The 19535-nt window shown below is 46.1% G+C and overlaps 1 protein-coding gene across 14 annotated transcripts in view; it reads left to right on the top strand.

Annotated features, from left to right (window-relative positions):
• The window catches only part of AMOTL1 (angiomotin like 1), a 153471-nt gene that overhangs the window by 105734 nt on the left and 28202 nt on the right, over nucleotides 1-19535 (top strand). For all 14 annotated transcript variants that reach the window (XM_045483577.1, XM_045483587.1, XM_045483579.1 and 11 more), the window contains 2 exons: nucleotides 3266-3410; nucleotides 4742-4831. In XM_045483577.1, coding sequence (XP_045339533.1) covers nucleotides 3266-3410; nucleotides 4742-4831 — 235 coding nt within the window. The remainder of the gene's footprint in view (nucleotides 1-3265; nucleotides 3411-4741; nucleotides 4832-19535) is intronic.

Raw genomic sequence — 19535 nt, 5'->3', positions numbered from 1 at the left:
AAAACGTAGTTAGGAAATAATCCCTTATGTGGAATCAAAAGCTGCATCTCTTCAACTTCCTACATTGAGTCATAGCTCTGTCCTCCCTCACCACACTGAAGGAGACTAACGTCTCCATCAGGAAATACCTTGTACTGAACTGAAACCCTTACCCTTTCTCACTTGGTAGCTATAGTCAAGTTAACCGTATCCCAGTTCTTCATTGTTTTAGTATTTAAGATAGCAAACCATGCTGTCACAGGGATCCCGCAGTTAGCTTCCTTTTATAGTATGCAGAGGGCAGCTCTTTCAGTGAAAGGAAAGAATCCACGATCGGGTATGGTTCATCAGTGCCCAAGTCTGTCTTTGGAAACTTACAACATGTAAAGATTAATGGATCAGTCTGTATTTTTGTCGTGGGCAGGGCAGAGTTTTAGGGCGGTAAGGGCTTATTTTCTGCACTCGAGGAGCTGACGTCAAATCGGGGATGTAAAGTACACGTGCACAGCCGAATTCCAGTCAGATGAATCCTGCAGATGGAAGTCCGTGAAATCAGCCGGAGCGAAGTTCCAGTGGCCGGTGTAGCTGAGGACAGTTTCTGGCTTGACTTCTTCGTTGTCCTGGACTTGAAGCACTGAGCACCTCAGGGGGGATGCCCCCCTCAGGGTCTATGCTGCCCTAGGCTTCCCAGCACTAGGTGATGCCCTCTGGCCCTCAAGGGGACGGTCCCTGAGGCATGCCCATCTGTCTGAAAACAAAGGCCATCTTTTATAGATGAAATTAGCATAGAAATGGTGATATGTTTCAAAGCCAACTCTTCTGCACACAAAATTAAAAGGAAGGAACATGATTTGGGGGAGGGCTAGGAACAGGAGTCAGGATGTGCCCTTCTCTGGCTGCCATATTCCCAACAGCTCAGGAGATCTTGGGAAGAAACAGAAAGGCCTATTGAAATGAGGGGACTCTGAGAGAATCGACTCTGGTAGCCGGAGGCCTTTGGGAGAATAACACGGTGCCCAGAGGGGCCTTGGTATTTGGCTCCTCCATCCCACAGAAGCCCTGATGCTCTCCACACCTCTTCACTGGCCTCTTCTCGGACGTGTCTTCTCGGCTCCATTGTAACCGCATTCTCTCTTCGTAAGATTGTGGCACCCCCAGCTTCATTCTTGTCCAGTGGCTCCTCTGCCCCACGTACTGCACAGGGTTGACGCCCCCTCCTTGGCCCTGTCGTCTTCTGTCAATCTCCCTAAGTCGTCCCCACTGTATGACATCAGCTGTCATCGGGACCCAGCGAGCGAGCCGCTCTCCAGGCCCCCAGACCTGCATCTCTACCTGCTACCTGGAAATCCTTGCCTGCTGTTCTGCAGGGAGGTCGGTGCCTCCCAAACCAGGCCGCTTTCCTTGGCTTTGCTAAGCCCGTTTCTCTTAGAATCACTTACTTTGGTTAAGTCTTACTACTCTGTCTTCCCAGATCCGAATGTCTACGTTGTCTTTGATTTCCTTCTCCTTTGCCATCCCAACCACTCCCTGTGCCCTGTTGACTCCACTCCTCAGTGTCATTGGAATTTGTCTTTTCAGTTGTCATAGTTCCCTACCCTTGTCATCTGTCATTGAACTATTTACGTTAGCTTCTTACCTGGACTTGTTTTCTCCTGTTTCCTCTCCCTACACTCTCCCCCACCCCCTACGTCCCCCCCACCCCCTCTGCCTTTTGTATCTCTATAAAGTCTCAGATAAGGTCATGCTGCCCAGCTGCTTAGATACCCCTCTGTTCCCCAACCCTCCTTACCCCTGTAATTCCCCCTCACCCCTGAAGTCCTTCCTTCGGGACTAGCTCCCGCCCTCATCTGGCTCTCATCCCTGGACTACCTGTCATGTCAGAGACATGCACTTTCTCTTGTGGCCCTGTGCTGTGGCTCACACCCTGTCTTCTCTCCACAACGCCAAAGCCATTTGGCCTTTTTTGCTTGGGCAAACCCTGTGCATCCTTCAAGACTCATTTTAAGCGGCATTTTCTCTGATATCTTTTTTAAAGAAACCATTTCTCACCCCTGCAGAATTAATGACTTTATCGCTAGGCTGTCAGAGCATTACAGAACCACCACCCCCCGGTTCCCATTGCTTTGGAGAAGTGCACGTGCCTGGGGAGAGGCCAACACTAGACTGAGCTCCCAAAGACCGGGAATTATCTTACTAATTTCTGTATCCTTGGCACAAGGACACATCGAAAATGTGCGAGAGATGTCTGTTATGTCAGGACGTGCATTATTTACAGGGGTCCCAGCAGGGACTTTCTGATCGGAGCAGCTGAGGTACCGGCAGTTAGGGTGCCTTGCCTGGCTCATGGTGACACAGGTCTCGTGTGAAGGGACCGAAAACACAATGCAGGTCTCTTGGTGCCCAGTGAGGGGCGCTAGTGCTTCAGCCCTCCCCACTGGGCCTCTGCTTCTTCTGACTCGGAGCAGCAGTTCATCAAGGTTCCGTGTTCCCTTCTCCTGCGTGCATGTCACACAGCAATAAAATGGGGGTTGTTGACACCTACCTGGAAAGCATGCTGTTAGAGGAAACTCCTGTTAGAGCAGGTATGGCTACTTGTTATAGATTTACCTGCGCCCGAGATTAAAGGCACACCTCTTGACTTCTTGAAAAATGGAAAAAGAATGGTTTTAACCCCATATCTTTCAATTCCTTCACATAAAGAGGTTTCCTGTGGTGCATTTGTATGTGATTAGATCCGAGTCCTTTGTCCTTACGCGGGTCAGTTCACAGACAAAGGGGTCAACATGCTGAGTGATGATGCCTCTCCTTGCGTGGATTTGATGTTCCTTTGGGGCCGGGTAGGAGGGGCTCTGGAAGACCACTGCACTTGTAGCCTGGAAATGTGGGTTCTAGCTGTGGCCCTTTAGTTTTTCTGTACGTGAATACTTTTCCCTTACCTAAAGTGAGAAGAAGAAAAATAGTTGCAAATTGCCATACAAAATATAGGAGGTTGAACTTACGTTTACATTCACCCCTTCCTGGTAAGTGTCCAGAGAAACTTCTACAAGGTGACATTAGGCAGTCCAGCCAGCCTTGTGAACCTGCTGTTTACAGGGTCCTAACGTGGCCCTTAGAGGGCAGAGGGGGAGCGGAACCGATTACGCATTTGGGGAGGTGTGCGACTGGAGGGGCAGGCAGACTGCACCCAAGACAGAGCCTTCGCACTCGGAATGCTAAAGAATCAGTGTCACAGAGGCACCCGTGGGCATGCCAGGAATCCGACTTTCATGCCACTTCTTTCTTTCAGTTTGAAAAAGAGCTTCAGAGGATTTCAGAAGCCTATGAGAGCCTGGTCAAGTCTACTACCAAGCGAGAATCGCTGGACAAGGCGATGCGAAACAAACTGGAAGGCGAGATCCGAAGACTTCATGATTTCAACAGAGACCTGCGAGGCATGTCCAGCCCCACCCACACACTCTCTGCCCTAGACTCCCTTGTAGCTGGCTGCCTGGCCTCAGGTCCACACTGTCCGATGGTCCTGGAAAGTCCAACCACCCGGGGCAGGGGCACTCAAAGAGGAGGATTGTTCCTTTCTCCTTTGTAGGTCGTGGGCTGTGGGTTGCAGCACTGGGTCTGAGAAATGGCGGCCTCCGTGCACGAGCCCATGAAAGGGAGGGAGAGTGTGTGCAGCTCCTTCTCCGCTTTGAAAGTACTTGCTAGTCCATGGCAAATTTATTCAGTAAGGTAAAAATAAAAACATCACTTCAAAATGTAAAAAAAATAATAAAATACAAGTACTCAGTGATTTGTGACTACGCAAAGGCGAACGTTTGGAGGCACAACCCTTCCCACATCGGGCTGAGTCATTGGGTGGCATTCTTTGAAAGCCACCGCTCCGCACTTGCTAGATATAGTAGAGAAGGTGGAGCTAGACAGCATCCCTCTTGGAGGGAAAAAAAAAAGCCCACAGTTGTGATAAATGTAGATATATATAAACTCCCCGAAAGCTGGAAGCCACCTGCAGCGGGATCTTGGCAGTCTCCAACACGCAGAATGATTCAACCCCTAAAATTTCCCTTGTCTTTCAGTCAACTAAGCCATTTTTCAATTGCCTCGTCTGCCAAAATAATGTCCTGATGGCGGTCTCCAGGACCTAGAGCCTCCCTTTCCTATTCCTACAAATCCTTTTGTGTTGGGACTCGTGCACGTCCAACAAAGACTTCTTCTGAGTTATTTCACTGAAAAAGGGAAGACTTAACCAAGCAGTTTGAGCAGACATGGAACTCCGTAGGTAGACTCTTTATCCATTAGGTCATTGTGACTTTTTAAAAAAATGTTTGGTATTTCTTGAATTGTTATTTCTATTTTTTGCTTCCCAGCTACGGGCAGCTGTCCCTGGCTAACCACAGGGCTGGTGGTGAGGGATAGAACTAGGGCTGGGTTTGAGGCCAAGGAGACTTAACCCCTTTTCAGGGGCTTCAAAACAGAGGTTTGCCGGCCTTGCAGGCAGTGATGAGTGATGCAGTTCTCAGAACCTGTGCTCGGCTGCCTCGCGCCACTGCCTACCCTGACATCAGATGGCATGAAGGCACACAGCGTGCCCTCTGGAGACTTTCCTTTGGGTGTTTGAGAGCACACTGCCCCTCCCCAAGAGTTACTCACTTTGGGGCCCCTGCCTGAGCATCTCTGCATACCTAGCTCCTGGCACCCACGTCGTTTCTTGTTTGGATGGTGTCTTAGATCCATATGCATTTCTTTGTAACCATTTCCTCTTTGCACGCAGATCGACTGGAGACCGCCAACAGGCAACTGTCCAGCAGGGACTACGACGGGCACGAAGACAGAGCCGCAGAGGGGCTTTATGCTTCCCAGAGTGAGTCTCCAACATTTATCTGTCCCGACATTGGTATTCTTAAAAACTGGGGGCCTGTGGAAAGAATCTTACAGGTTTTAAGCAGGTTTGTAAGTAGGTCGTTGGCTTCTGGTTCGTTCATTTAGTGAATGAGCTGTTGGGCCTCGGAGGAGGCCCTTCTACGTCTGCCAGAGACGAAGCCAAGGTTGATTTGTATTATTTCGGCAATGTGTATTCTGTCCTTCTGACCTACAGTTTCTCTCTAATATCCTCCCGGAGAAGCAACATGGCAGTCTTTCCTGACACTCACCACTTTCAGTCAGGCGCAATTCTTTTGCTCCACGGAGAGGGAAGGAGGCTCGTGGCGGGATTGGGTCCTCCTGGCATGTTCTGTGCTCCTTAGGTTCAGCACTTCCGGCCTGGCCGCCTCTGGCAGCATCGAGTCACCGAAGGGTCTCACCTTGTATCTTCGTATGTGGTGCCCGTTTCCAAAAGCCACTGAGCCCAGCGCAGCGCAGAAAAAAATCTTCAGTGGCTTCCTGTGCCTTTGGCTTCATTGGGAGAATATTTTATTCATTTTACCAGAGGCAAAAGATAGAAACAAAAGGGTTTTGAGAAACCATCGGTCATGGTTTGAATTCCTGCAAATCCATTGTATGTCAGAAATGTAAAAATCCAGGTCTTTTTTTTTTTTAAGCTGTTTAGAAAATCAAATTTATTTCTGTATCATAAGTCTCAGTAAGTCCTGTGTATCCAGACACTGGCCATCCCTTGTATAATGGTGGTGTTCTGATGCTTGGGTCCTGAGTACAGCCCTACGTTTTCAAGGCTGGGAAATAGTTGGTTCAATTTTCTAATTCCCAGTACTCTTTGGTTGGGTTCAATTTCCGTTGTTTCCCCCAAATTTACTCTTGGGACCACTCCATTTATTTGCCTCAGCTTCAGTTTTTTAATTCTGTTTTGGGAAATGGACACTTAACCCCGTCGAGGGATTTTGCCTCCGATTCCTTGGGTGTCTGGCAATAGGTGAATTGGCTTGTGTTCCAGATTTACATAAAAAAAAAAAAAAAACTATGTCAGTATCTTGAATTACTCGCTCTCCTAACAAATATTATTTCTTCTAATGGGTGCAGTCCATCTCTCATCTGAGCTTTCGTTAAAAAAAAAAAAAGAGTCACCTGTACTATTTGCGTTTAGGATTGTAACACCTTGCTTTTGGATGACCGTGTGCCTAGGTGGAGTGTGTGTCTTTGGCAGTCACGTGAGCAATGTCACCCTGCTGGTACCCTGCCTTCTTGTCAGGGGATATTATTTTGTCACATAGTTTAAGTGAAAATGGAAAAGCCAATTAGTTTCATCTGATGGGCATTAGCTCCAGCCTCCCAGCCCAGACTGTGCTGATGGAATAATAAGATTTGGTGCTGTGTGAGCTGAGAAATGTTCCTGAAGACTTGAACCTCCGGGCTGAAAGCTAAAACATTAATAACGCAGGCAAAGAGGGTCTCTAGCTTTACAGGGAATGATTTGTTCTGTGCAAACATGCTCCACTGTGTTCCAAAGGCATAAACAAGAGCGTCCAGAGACATTTTTCAACTGCTTGAAGGTATCTCAGTGTTGATGTGTAATGTAATTGAATCAGGGCATTTGAAACAGGTTTGCTACCAGTGATATCTAACCAAGTTTTCAAAGCCTACTCTTTATAGGACACTTGTGCCTTTATCACAGCTTTATAATTATTTGCGTTAGCTTTTCCTCTCCTGGTGTGGCAAGAGATGGACTTGAGATGTTATTTCAAATTTGCAGGTAGGTTTTTTTTTCTTTCTTAGTGAGTTGTAAGAACTCTTTGTAAACTAAGGAAATTAGCATACTCTACATGTTGCCGATATTTTCCTCAGTTGTTTTTTAATCTTCGATTACAGTGTTCTTTATGTTACAGGAGATTTTTTTAAGTAACCTTGTTTATGCCATCTAGGTGTTATATCATGTTTAGAGATGGTTGTCGCTCACCCAGATTATAAAAATATTCACCTATGTTTTCTTCAGATGTGTTTATGATTTCACTGTTTGCAAGGCTTATTATGTTTCGGAAGCTAGTTAGGGAGGCACAGTAAAGGAGAAATTCACGAAGGACTAACCTAGAGGTAAGAAGACTAATTTCCAGATATTTTAGGATCTAGACAAGAGGTCCTGAACGAAAACAGAAATAGTGATGGAGGGTAGAGGAGAGAGAAGTAAGTGACGAAATTAGTAGGATTCGGTGACCTATTGAGTAATGGCAGTGAGAGTGTGAGAGAAAGGTGTGACTGAGCAATAAGATGGATGGTCACCCTTTACCAGTAAAAAGCAGGACTAGCATGTTGGGATTAGATAATGAGGAATGGTTTGAGCACGTTGAGTCCTCTCGTGCTGCAGCCCCTCGCTAAATGAGCAGGTGTAACAGTAGGGGCAGACATGCCCAGAAGGCTGGTGATGGACACTGCCCCCTGGCAGGCTTCAGCATGTGGGCACAGAAGGGCAGGCATGAATTACTACCCCTCCTCATCGTTATTAATGTGTTCCATTATCCGTGTATTGTTTTAGAAGCTCTATTATTGGAATACTTCTTAAGTTTTTTTTTTTTTTTTTTAATGTTTTATTTTTGAGAGAGAGAGAGACAGAATGCGAGCAGGGGAAAGGCAGAGAGGAAGGGAGACGCAGAATCCGAAGCGGGCTCCAGGCGCCGAGCTGTCAGCACAGAGCCCGACGTGGGGCTCGAACCCACGAACTGTGAGATCATGACCTGAGTCGAAGTCGGACACCCAACTGACTGAGCCACCCAGGCACCCCTGGAATGCTTTTTCAATGCTTAGTAATCATAATTATAAGCATTGCACACACAAAAGCAGCCATCCTTTTCAAATGAATCTTTTGAGATTCTAGCCCGTGGCTAAGAGAAAGCAAGACTGCAGACCAAATAGTAGTGACTTCTCTGAGTAACACAAGGCAGCGAGCTAAGGCTAAGTCGCCAAGCCCCTGACAAACACCTTGGCCAATGGAGACACTGGAGGGAAGGGGAAAGTAGAGTCTGGTATGTTTGATTTTTTTTTTTTTTTTTTTTTTTTTGCTAGGTGTTCTTGTTGGATCTAGGAGTTCAGGTCCAAGAACACCCAAGGAACTCTTGCAGTACATTGGTCAGTAGGATTTCTGTAAAGCTCTCTCTAATAATAGAGGGAGAAACTCCTTCCTGGCCAGATCACTAAATCTCTCTGCTGCCCAGGGGAGTTTTCCTTTGAGGCCTGAACTCTCTGCTCTTAAGTTGGAGCCTGATAAAGACCTCGGTGGACTGCCAGGGTGGTCACTACGTAGCTCTTCAGATTGAAACGAACATTAAACAGGGTGATTATTGAGCCTCCCTTGATCGTGAAATCTGTCGGTATTAAAAACTGCACTTAATAGGGGCGCCTGGGTGGCGCAGTCGGTTAAGCGTCCGACTTCAGCCAGGTCACGATCTCGTGGTCCGTGAGTTCGAGCCCCGCGTCGGGCTCTGTGCTGGCAGCTCAGAGCCTGGAGCCTGCTTCCGATTCTGTGTCTCCCTCTCTCTCTGCCCCTCCTCTGTTCATGCTCTATCTCTCTCTGTCCCAAAAATAAATAAACGTTGAAAAAAAAACATTTAAAAAAAAAAAACTGCACTTAATTAAGTGCTTAGGAGTTTGGTGACTGCGCGGAGTTGTTTTTCTCTATCACCTCATGGTGTTGCATCCCTGTCTTTGGAGGAATTCAGAGTTTTATTTGGTTGATTTCTGGGTTTGCTCGTTTATTTTTCTAAATGTTTTTGCAAACAAATTCTCCTGAAAAACAGGGCATCTAGCCAATCCCTATTTTGTCTGCGCGAAACTGGGGCTTCTTTGTCCCGTTTAACGTCTTTAACTTACTGGGACCCCTGGTCTTCCCATTCATGTATTTGTCTGTCTCACGCACATGCACTTGTGCACGTCCTCACGCGTGTGCTCACACGTACAGCAGAGGCGGGCCGCTGCCCACCAAAGGCAGAGCCCCGGGAATGTTTGTCATCATTCTTAGCTCTGTCTTCTCCATAAGTACAACGGCTTAACTGTTTTTTCTCTCTGAAAATTGTTAGCTCTGCAGAATTTCCATGCCATTAGGCCAGAAAACCCAAAATGAAATATTAGATCCACGGAAACTGGACTAGTAGAGATGATCTCACTACGTTCTCGGGTTGAGTGGGAGCTGGTTAGCTTTGGAATATGTGTGTTATTCCAGGATGAAACCAGTCATGTCCCATGGTGTGCGAGAACTTATCTCTGCCCCTCCAGGGTTCTTTAGACCCTACAGGTTGAGCATATTTGGTTAAATTTCAGTCTGTTGTAAGTTAGATTCTGGCTGTTAAATGGTGTCCCTCTTTTAAAAAAAAAAAATAGGTTTTGAACACTCCGTTATTTGTCCAAGTTGTTGAAAAATGACTGTACCTAAGTCAGAACCACATGGATTTGATTTTTCTTATAATTCTCATGGGTTTGGAAATTCACAAAAAAAATGTGTGCGACCAACGTATTTTAGAAATAACAGTAATTTGCCATTTTCCATGTGTCTTGTAATCATCATCTTACTCTTAAATCCTGTTTTAGGTACTTTGATTTTCTGTCTTTTGTAGCATATAAAAGAAACTACCATAATTTCCTGCAAGAACATCCCTCTGAGATGTTTGTATTTCCTGCAAGGGCTTGTGTGAAACACCAAGCAGAATTTACAATGACAGAAACATTGGTTCAGCTGACCCACGTAGAGCATGAGGAGATTGTTCTGAATCCTCATTGGGTTTCATTTCCTCGTATTGTGAGTTCCCATCAGGTTTCATTGGGAAAGACAGGTTAGGTTATGGGTGCACTGGTTTAACCCTCCTCTGGGCCTGCCAGTGCCCACAGCTTCTCCTGAGCCCCTACTGCAGTGTTTACTCTATTGGCATTCCATATGGGTGTGATTTATTTGCATGGATCTCCTCTTCTAGGTGGGAGAGCTGTAGGCATTCTCTACCAATAGTCACGGTACCCATCTCCAACCCGCACTACAAGCCCTTGAACCTTTTTGTGTTCCTGGCACTCAATAAGTGTGTATTGAGGGAATGAATGAAAGTGGAAAACCCTTGTAACATTAGGCTGGAAATTCTCCTGATGGAGCATCCGTATCGAAATGTTTCAGCTATCTCCCAGTCATGTTTGGAGATAACCTGAGTTATCCTCAGTTATTTTTGAGACATTAGGCAAATTATTAAAAAGAACTATCAGAATAGGAGCAATTTAAAAATGCTCAAATTCCCTTTTGGCCTTGTTCTTTCCCTCCTTCCTTTTTTTCCAGGTAGGAGGATATCCAGGTAAGGGAAATCTTTTACTAATAAGGACAGTAATATTTAATAGTATTTTTCCTGAACATTGGTATTAATAGAGTTGACTTTGGTTCCCTTGACTCCTTCCCTTTTGCTCCGTTGTGGTTGTGTTGGAGATGAGAGTTGACCATTTTGTAGCAATCGGCCAGATGTTTATGCTGACCAATCCGTAGGCCATTCCAGACACCACAGATCAGTGTCTGCGTGAAGAGGAAGGACTTGTCCATGAAACCTGCCAAGGCAGTGTCATTTAAGTTGAGAAAATGGTCCTGCCCTGAATTAACCGATGCTCCTTAGAGACGATCCCTATGTTTAATAGGACTGTGCGGTCCTTAGTATCAAAGGTTTTGTGGGTACAAGCTCAAGCAAATAATCGTGGATCGGGTGCTGCATGATCTGAATCCTGGTCTCTCACTAACGTACTCAGTGACTTGAAGATAGATGCTTAATCTCCCTGTACCTCCATTTCATCTAAAGAAATAGAATAAATCTAATTCAACCAACAGAGCTCTGTGGGATAACCAGTGACGGGAAATGCAAAGACTTTATAAAATGCATTTATTCTGCATTACTTCTGTGGCGCGTGCATCTGTGCATCCTCCATCAGTTCCAGCACTCGCATTCTCTGGAAGGACCTGCCAGTTTTCAGGGCAGGGCGATGGGCTGCCTTCCCAAAGAATGCCTGCGTGGCTCACCGAGCCTTGCTGAATTTGGAAAGCAGAGCATGTGCATGCTTACACCACTCGATCAACCTTGACAGGCAGCACTGAGAAACTTCAAACCTACATGACAACCAGCAGCACGCCCAGGCTGCAGGGCATCTGTTGACGTTCAATCAAGTCTCCCCAAGTGTGAAAATTAACATTATTCAATTTGGCTGATTTTCTGTGCTTAAAGAACCAGAGCTGATTAAAGGACTGCCTCTTGATCATGTGTTGACACCGGCCTCTCACAACTGAATGTGGGTTATGAGTTTCACATTGTTGGTTTTCAAGCCGTGTAGCTCCTTGGCATTCCTGTTAGGGGACTGAAAAATCAAATGTCTTTGACTTTATTAGGGTCCGTGTTTCTTGTACTAATACGTAGATGGACGGATGGACTGAGCACAAAACGAGAAACATGCTGAAGTCCATTTGCATTTCATGTGCCATCAGGAAACCCTCACTTTCCCTGGCAGTTCAGAACCAGGAAATCCAGAATCTCAGGTCTCAGCTCAAAAGGCAATTGCCAGAGAAGTCTTTGAGAATAGGGCGAAGTCTTCCTTTTATATCCTCCTCCCACGCCTGGTACTTTTTCCCTTGTAAACGCCCATTACGGTTGTACATAAATAACTATGGGGATGGTCATAGTCTGTCTTCCCTTCCTAAACTGTATGCAGCGTGAGGGTTGGGGCCCTGTCAGTCACCCTCACTGTTGTAGTCCCAGCTCATTTATCTCCAGACTCTGGTACAGTGCCTGGCACTTAGAGTCATTTAATAAATATTTGTTGATGGGGCACCTGGGTGGCTCAGTCAGTTAAGCTTCCGACTTCGGCTCAGGTCATGATGTCACAGTTTGTGGGTTTGAGCCCCGCGTCGGGCTCTGTGCTGACAGCTCGGAGCCTGGAGCCTGCTTCTGATTCTGTGTCTTCCTCTCTCTCTGCCCCTCCCCTGCTCATACTCTTGTCTCTTTCTGTCTCTCAAAAATAAATAAATGTAAAAAAAAAAAATTAAAATATTTGTTGGCTACTGAATAAAATGATGATGATTCTCATTTAACTAAGCAGTTATTGGCTATTTCCTTTGTACGAGTTGTATTCTAGGCCACAGGTCAGCAGACTCTTTCTGTAAAGGGCCAGATGGTAAATAATTTTAAGCTCAGGGGCCACAACTGCTCCACTCTGTGCCTGTAGTCTGCAGGCTGCCATAGATGGTCCATAAGCACGTGGGTGTGGCTGAGTTCCAATGAAACTTGATTTACAGAATGAGGCTGTGGGATTTGGTTCATAGGTCGTAGTGTGCTGACCTCTGTCCCAGGTATTAGTCATGGAAGGAAAGAAAAAGAAGGAACCTCAGTAAAAGGAGCATGGAAAATGAAACCCTCCTGAAGCATTCCCTAGATCTCACTTTGTGAATTGCCCTAACTAATAAATCAAGATGTAATTGTTATTTGCTTTCCTGGGAGTTTCACAGTCTTCTTTTACTTAATCCCGAATCAGGGAAGCATGATGATTATCATTTTAGATAAACCGAGACACGTAGAAATGCAGACACAAGGCTTAGCTCTCAGTGAGGATCAGGAGTTTGATAATGATGGAGCGCTGGGCAGGATTAGCCAGTGGGTAATGGTAGGTAACTGCCTGGATAGTGAGGTCTTAGGGGTGCCTTTCCCATCAGTGCCAGAAATTCCTGCCCTAAGCAGCCTCCTGGGAGATGAGGTCTGCAGATCTTGGAGAGGACCTCGAAGATCACAAATCTGGTCAGGAGCAATGCATGTATCCTCTGAACTGAAGCTCATTAAAAGGCCATCTGATTGCTGCTGTGAGTGACAGGGTCTTCAGAGGCTGCTGAGCTGATGGTTAAAAGTTTATCCTCAGGTACGGGTGCAGTTTGCCCCCTTTAATCTGTCCTGTGGGTCCTGGTTCAGGCCAGCCTGTGTGGAAGAACAGTAACAGCTGCCCGCGTTAATTGAGCACTTACTGTGTGCCACGCACTCTGCTAGCCTCTGTAGGTACATTGCGTATTTTCATCCTCCAAACAACCTGTCAGGTCTGTATTCTAGGTATTTTGCAGATGAGGACTCTGAGGCACAGGAAGGTTAAGTAGCTTGTCCGTGGTCATACAAGGTGGTAAGTGGGGCAGACAGGTTTTGAACCCAGGTCATTCTGAGTCTGGAGCCCAAACATACTGAGCTGGCATGGGATGCCCTTCTTATATACTGGGAGGTGGAGAGAGAGGTTGTAATGTGAAGGGTGGCAGCGGGGGACTCCCAGTGACTTTAGGACACATTGAGTGTAGCCTGCATGTTTTACTAATAAAGAAACCTCAGCCAAGCACGGTCCAGTGGTTTGCCCAAGGCCCCGTAGGTGTTTAATGGCTAAACCACGATGACAATTAGAGCTTCCTCATTATGTTTTTTCTTCCCCTTCTGCAAAGGTCATCTCTTTTGGCCCTGGGGGTGATGAAAGATTTCACATTTTTACCTCAAGAAGAATCCGGGATAGTAGGGCAGACAAACAGTCCCTTTCTAGAATTGTTATTTGGTCACAAATTATTTAGCCCAGCACCGTGACTTATGATAATAATGTTTGGGTCTTCTCGAGTAAGTTCTAACTACTGGAATTAATCTTCTGGACTTCCGACTTCTATATCTATCTTTGAACCCCCGCCAGTTATAACAGAAGGCCTTGTTGGATAATCCAGAATCTCTCTTCAAATACAAAAACAAAAGAATCATTGAGACTAGAATAGAACTTAGAGTCTAAAAAAAAAAGATATCTCAAAATATCTATGAAATTAAACTTTTTGTTCTTGAGATGATACAAAATAAGCAGCCTAACAGTGGGTAATTCTGCGGTGCAGTTCCTGACAATTCGTTTTCAAAACTATTTTTGGTCCGTGAATTGTAGTGAGAGCATACAGCTGGATCTCAATGGAATCAGAGAACTTTGAGGGGACAAAATGTTTGTTTTAAATCCAGAAACTCTGGTCTTAGACCATTAAAAATAAGGAAGGCAGAAGGTGTAATTGCAGGCAACACATTTCTTTCCCCTCTATCAGTCCTAGAATGGACCACTTGATTCCCCAGGGAAAACAACTTCCTCAGCATAAATGCCCGCCTGGGCCAGGCCTTGGTGTCTTATCTGCCATTCAAAGCATCCATTAAAAAAATTTTTTTTTTAATATTTATTTCTTTTTGACAGAGAGAGAGAGACAGAGCATGAGTGGGGGAGGGGCAGAGAGAGAGGGAGACACAGAATCCGAAGCAAGCTCCAGGCTCCGAGCTGTCAGCACAGAGCCCGATGTGGGGCTTGAACCCACGAACCACGAACCTGAGCCGCAGTCGGACGCTTAACCGACTGAGCCACCCAGGTGCCCCCCTAAAGGGCCCATTTAAAACCATAGCTTTCTATATGTACATGTTCTAATGATGCTATAATTAATGTCTTAATTCAAACAGACATAAGTATATAATGTGTATATATATATGTATAATAAAATTTACACATTTCAGGTGTATCGTGTGAGGAGATGAAGCAACCACCTCAGTCAAGGTCCAGCACATGTAGACCTTGTAGTCCTTTCCCTCGCCTCCCCCCATGTGTCTGCTTACATCCCTTTCCACCGCATTCACATCACTGCTCTCTGTGTTATGTCCAGGTTTTATGGATGTTTTCTACACGGGGAGCCACACTAAACAGAAGGGTCTGTGGTTCATCTTTTTATATTAAGAAAAGACAAAAATAAAAAACGCACTTCTGTTCTCTGGTGGTTAGAGAAAATTCGGTTTATAATTGATTTACGAAATATGCGTGCAGTCAAAACCACACGCCCGGTGTATCCTATATTTATGTGGCATTATTCATTGCCGAATTTGCCGTTTTGCCATCGGCAATGATACAGGAGTAGCAGTACATTTTTATTTCGAGTAAAAAAAATAAATAAATAAAGTGGCAAGTCGAACAGTACATTTGGAAGCTGAGCGGATGCAGGGGTGTTTACTCAGTCAAGCAAGTTAGCAAGCTGCATGGGTCATAAATTTAGGTAGGTTAAAAAAACCAGCACCTGTAAATTATACCTCAATGTGTAAGTACAGTTTCCAAGATTGAAATGCAACAGGAAGAATGACTATAGTAGGGAACATTATATTTTAAGAGATTATGTTTTATTTAAGAAGACCGTATTTACAGAAAATTATATTGGGGCACCTGGGCGGCTCCGTTGGTTAAGCTTCCGACTTCGGCTCAGGTCATGATCTCACGGTCCGTGAGTTTGAGCCCCGCGTCGGGCTCTGTACTGACAGCTCGGAGCCTGGACCCTGCTTAGGTTTCTGGGTCTCCGTCTCTCTGCCCCTCCCCTGCTCGTGCTCTGTCTCTCTCTGTGTCTGTCTTTCTCTGTCAAAAGTAAACATTTTTAAAAAAAGGAAAATTATATTGGAAAGGACTACTGATATTCAAATATTTTTACCACATCATAGCTAAGGTAGCTTACTTTCGGCGCTGCAAACTCACTTTGAGGCCTGGGTATTAACATGCAACGGATAACTTCTATAAAGTACCAAAAATTTAAGTATGTTAAGACCAAACTGTATTGTTTTCCTTCATTAGATGAATAGAATATTTTCTGGTTAGGTTTTGTCTCCTTCCAGTGAGAAGTATCTGAAACTTTCATTTTTTTTTTAATGTTTAAAAAAATTTTTTTTAACATTTATTCATTTTTGAAAGGCAGAGAGAGACAGAATGCGAATGGGGGAGGGACAGAGGGAGAGGGAGACACAGAATCCGAAGCAGGTTCCAGGCTCTGAGCTGTCAGCACAGAGCCCGATGCAGGGCTCGAAATCAGGGACCACGAGATCATGACCTGAGCCGAAGTCGGCCGCTTAACCCACTGAGCCACTCAGGCGCCCCCATTTTTTAAAAAGTTTTAAAGACTGAGTTAGAACTTGATCGTGTATCAGAAGCATTGTCTTGCTCAGTAAGCTGTTGCCTAAACCTGCCACAGCTCTTTACCTAGGAAACTTCTGTTATCTTAGGTTCTTAGAATCCTACAAAGGTGGTACAAAGTAAGCCCGCTAGGAAGATTCTAGACAGACACCGGCCACTGTGTGTGGACTACAAGGCAGAATATGGTACGGGCTCATTAAGACCACTCCCCACACCTGCTGCCCCCCGCCCCCGCCCTTCTCCCCTCCCTACCCCCCCCCCCCCCCCCAAGCAAAGTGTATGTGTTCGGGCTGTCTCGTTCAGGAAAGATCTGTTTTATGGAAGGAATCAGAAAAGCTTCATGCAGCCTGTAACCTTCAGGGTGGGCCTTGAAAACTGATTAGTATTTTAGAGTAATTTTGCTGCCATAGTACAATGTGAAAGGGAAACTGTTTTTCCTTGTAAATTGAAAGAAATTTAATTAAATTGGGACGGGGTGCCTTCTTCAGAACCCCCTCCTTCCTACTTGGCCCCCCACATCCCTTCTCTCCCCTCCCCAGCTCTCTCTGCCCAGGCTCTGCAAAACAGTGGGGTTTGAACTCCCGATCTTAACTTCCCTATTGAGAATTCATTTAAAAACAGTTCACTGTCTGAGCCATGTAAAACAAGCCCCCACTGGACTGTTCAGTGTGTGTGTCAACAGACCTACTTAGCCGCCCACTCACACCCTCTCCTCTGTCTCCAGTCGCCCGGCGGAACCATGGCAACCCGCACTTGCACACTGGGGCTGCCAGAGCTGAAGACCCTTTCCTGAGATGACAAGTTTCCTTACCTGAGAAACCGTATCAGCCGATTTTACAAAGACAACAAAAAGCTAGAAAAGCAGCTTATGGGGTCAGCTTTGCATTGCTTTTTCATCTCTGAATTAGTTAGCGTGGCTTTGAAAGGGGGATCATCTTTCATCTTTTTTTTTTTAATGTTTATTTATTTTGAGGAGAGAAAAAGAGACAGAGCATGAGCGGGGGGAGGGGTAGAGAGAGAGGGGGAGACGCAGAATCCGGAGCAGGCTCCAGGCTCCGAGCTGTCAGCACAGAGCCTGACACGGGGCTCGAACTCACGGACCGCGAGATCATGATCTGAGCCGAAGCCTGATGCTTAACTGACTGAGCCACCCAGGCGCCCCATCTTTCATCTTTTACATCAAATGAGTCTCATGTCAAGAGCTCACTCTTCTATAATGTAAATAGCACCCTGTTTGGCGGGGGGCAGGGGGGTTCCCTTTCTGGGTTCATCAGTCTGACTCTCAAACTGAGGTGAGGGGGTGAGGGCAGATGTCAAGAATGCACTCCCGTGTAAAATATCTCTGAGGCAGAATGAACCTGAATAATTTGCAAATAGGGAACTAAATGAAATACCTCCTGTTGTCTTTGCACTCACACGACCTCAGAAAAAAGAAATTACTCTTAACGTCAACGGGACTTCCAAAAGGATTTGACTCTTCCCTTACCTCATAGCTTATAGCTGGCCCTTGGAATAGAGTTCTCCCCAACATCTGTTCAGTGTTAATAAGATACGGGGCCAGGGAATCCAGAGCCAAAGCATCCTAGAGGAGAAGAAACAGGCGAAGAAACTTTAGGGAGAGAATATGGCAAATAAGTATTTGGACACGTTTTTGCAAGAGGGAATCTGTTTCATTAGCGGTGCAGAGGAGTTTCTGGTTAACAGAATTGACGCCATTACTGTTAGTCAGCATCCTCCTAAGGTGTTAACCAAACTACCAAGTCCTTTCTTGGTGGAGAAGGGTGTAGACGTATAAAGAAGAGTAGAGTGTCTTAGCGATCTTTCATTATGAAAAGTAAAATGTGCCTGAGCTAGTAGCTAAAGCCCAAATAAGAGGGCTGTTTTCTAAGCGCATCTGTGTGCAATGGAGCCCTCAGGCAGGAAGTATAGTCAGGGGCCGGGGTTTCCATAAATCAAGGCATAGTTTGCATTTAAGGGTTTATGTTTGTCTGTACAGCTCTGCTTTCCTCCCTCTCTCACCGTGGATTCTCATCCACTCTTATGTTCACCTGCTTGATTCTGCATTCTCTAGAGAATGGCTTTCTCCGTGTCTCCAAAGAACGTCTGGAATACGGCTGCTAGCCTAAGAGCTGGGTTACCACGTCAGCATCACGCCTCTCCATGGCTCCCACTTGCATGTTCCTGGACGAGAGACTCTGACTGGCTTAGGTTGGGCGCGTGGCCCTTCAGGTTTGACCCCCTCAGATGGGGAGTACTAGGCAGGGACAGATGAGGGGGGCTTTGTAGGGCACTCATGGCAACTTGCCAGATTAGCTCTGTGGGTAGAGCACTGTAGTAATGGCCCTTCTAAACTGAGTGTTGTCTAAACCAAGTCTCTGAAAGTTGGCTGCTCCATGGAGAGCCAGTGAGGAAGCACTTGCCTCTTGCAGGCCCTGTCTCACAGGTGCTGGACGTGGGCCCTCTGCTGTGGTACAGAGGGCCTGGGGACTGTCAGCACCATCTCCTCTGACTCCCACTGTCCATGGCCTGTTCTCTGGTAGCGTCCTTTACGTTCTCGTTACTCAGAGCAGCCAGATGCTGTACTCCTACAATCGGTCTCATCAGTCAGAACGAGAGTGCAGGTTGTTGGCATTTCAGAGGCTGTGTTGGGCTGTGCCTGCCTTCTCCTCCCTTTGCTCCATCACCACTGCGTCCTCTTGCCACATGCAGGGCAACAAGAATCTTCCTTGAGAAGTACCAGGGAAATAACCGCACAGAACCAGCCAGTTAATGGGCTAGTTGTGTGCGTCTGTGTGAGCACATGGGATCTGGAACTCGAACAGAATTGGCTTGGTCTGTGTTTATATCTATGCACATACACACACGAATGTGCACCTAATCCAGGACAGATCTAAATCCCCACAGAACCAGCCAGGGATGGGTTAAACCTTGGTTCTGGCTGCAAGGAGAGAATGGGGAAAGGAAGACTTATCTTTTACCTTCCACGCCTTCCAGTAAATTAGTCAGCCCTCGGCCACGCTGGCAGCAGCTGGTCTCTCCTGTCCCTCCAGCTATATTGGCTTCAGGGTAAAAGCTCATCAAAAACCCATACATCAGGAAAGGCCTAGAAATTAATGCCTATTGAGAAGAGCCAGGTCACAGCTTTGCTCCCGCATGAACTCCAGACATAAGTTGGAGCACCGAATTCTAAACTAGCAGTGTGGCACACGGCACCCTGGCATCCCCACTGTCAGGCCCCACCCACATACCCCATCCTCTGTATTTCCCAGGACACACTCACCATCCCATGGCTCAGTCAGCTGTTGAGCTGACTCAGGTAGCAATTGCAGAAACACTTTCAACACACCGTCCACTTTGGACCTTCCCTAGAACTGGCAGAGGAGAAGGTAAGATGGAGAGGAGGGAGCATCTTTGAATTATTGGGCCAGTTCTAGTTTGCGTCCACATTTGCACTTTCCTTAGGAAAGACACTAACCTTGTGGGTGGCGGCAAAGAAGCGACTACCGTTTGATCTGTACTAGTGTCACAGTTCACTTGGCTTTGGTTTTCTCAGTTGTCGAACAAAGTTGTTAGGAGGATTGAGTGAGGTCCTGCTATAAAGCAGAAGACATGGTGCCCGAGACATGGTAAGCCCCCAGTAAGACGTCAGCTTGTGTTGTTATTTATCGAGTACCTGTTATGCGCCAAGCCCCGTGGGAGGTATT

The sequence above is a fragment of the Leopardus geoffroyi genome, chromosome D1 (assembly GCF_018350155.1).
Source record: "Leopardus geoffroyi isolate Oge1 chromosome D1, O.geoffroyi_Oge1_pat1.0, whole genome shotgun sequence".
Lineage (NCBI taxonomy): Eukaryota > Metazoa > Chordata > Mammalia > Carnivora > Felidae > Leopardus > Leopardus geoffroyi.
This window is presented reverse-complemented; position numbering and strand designations above follow the sequence as displayed.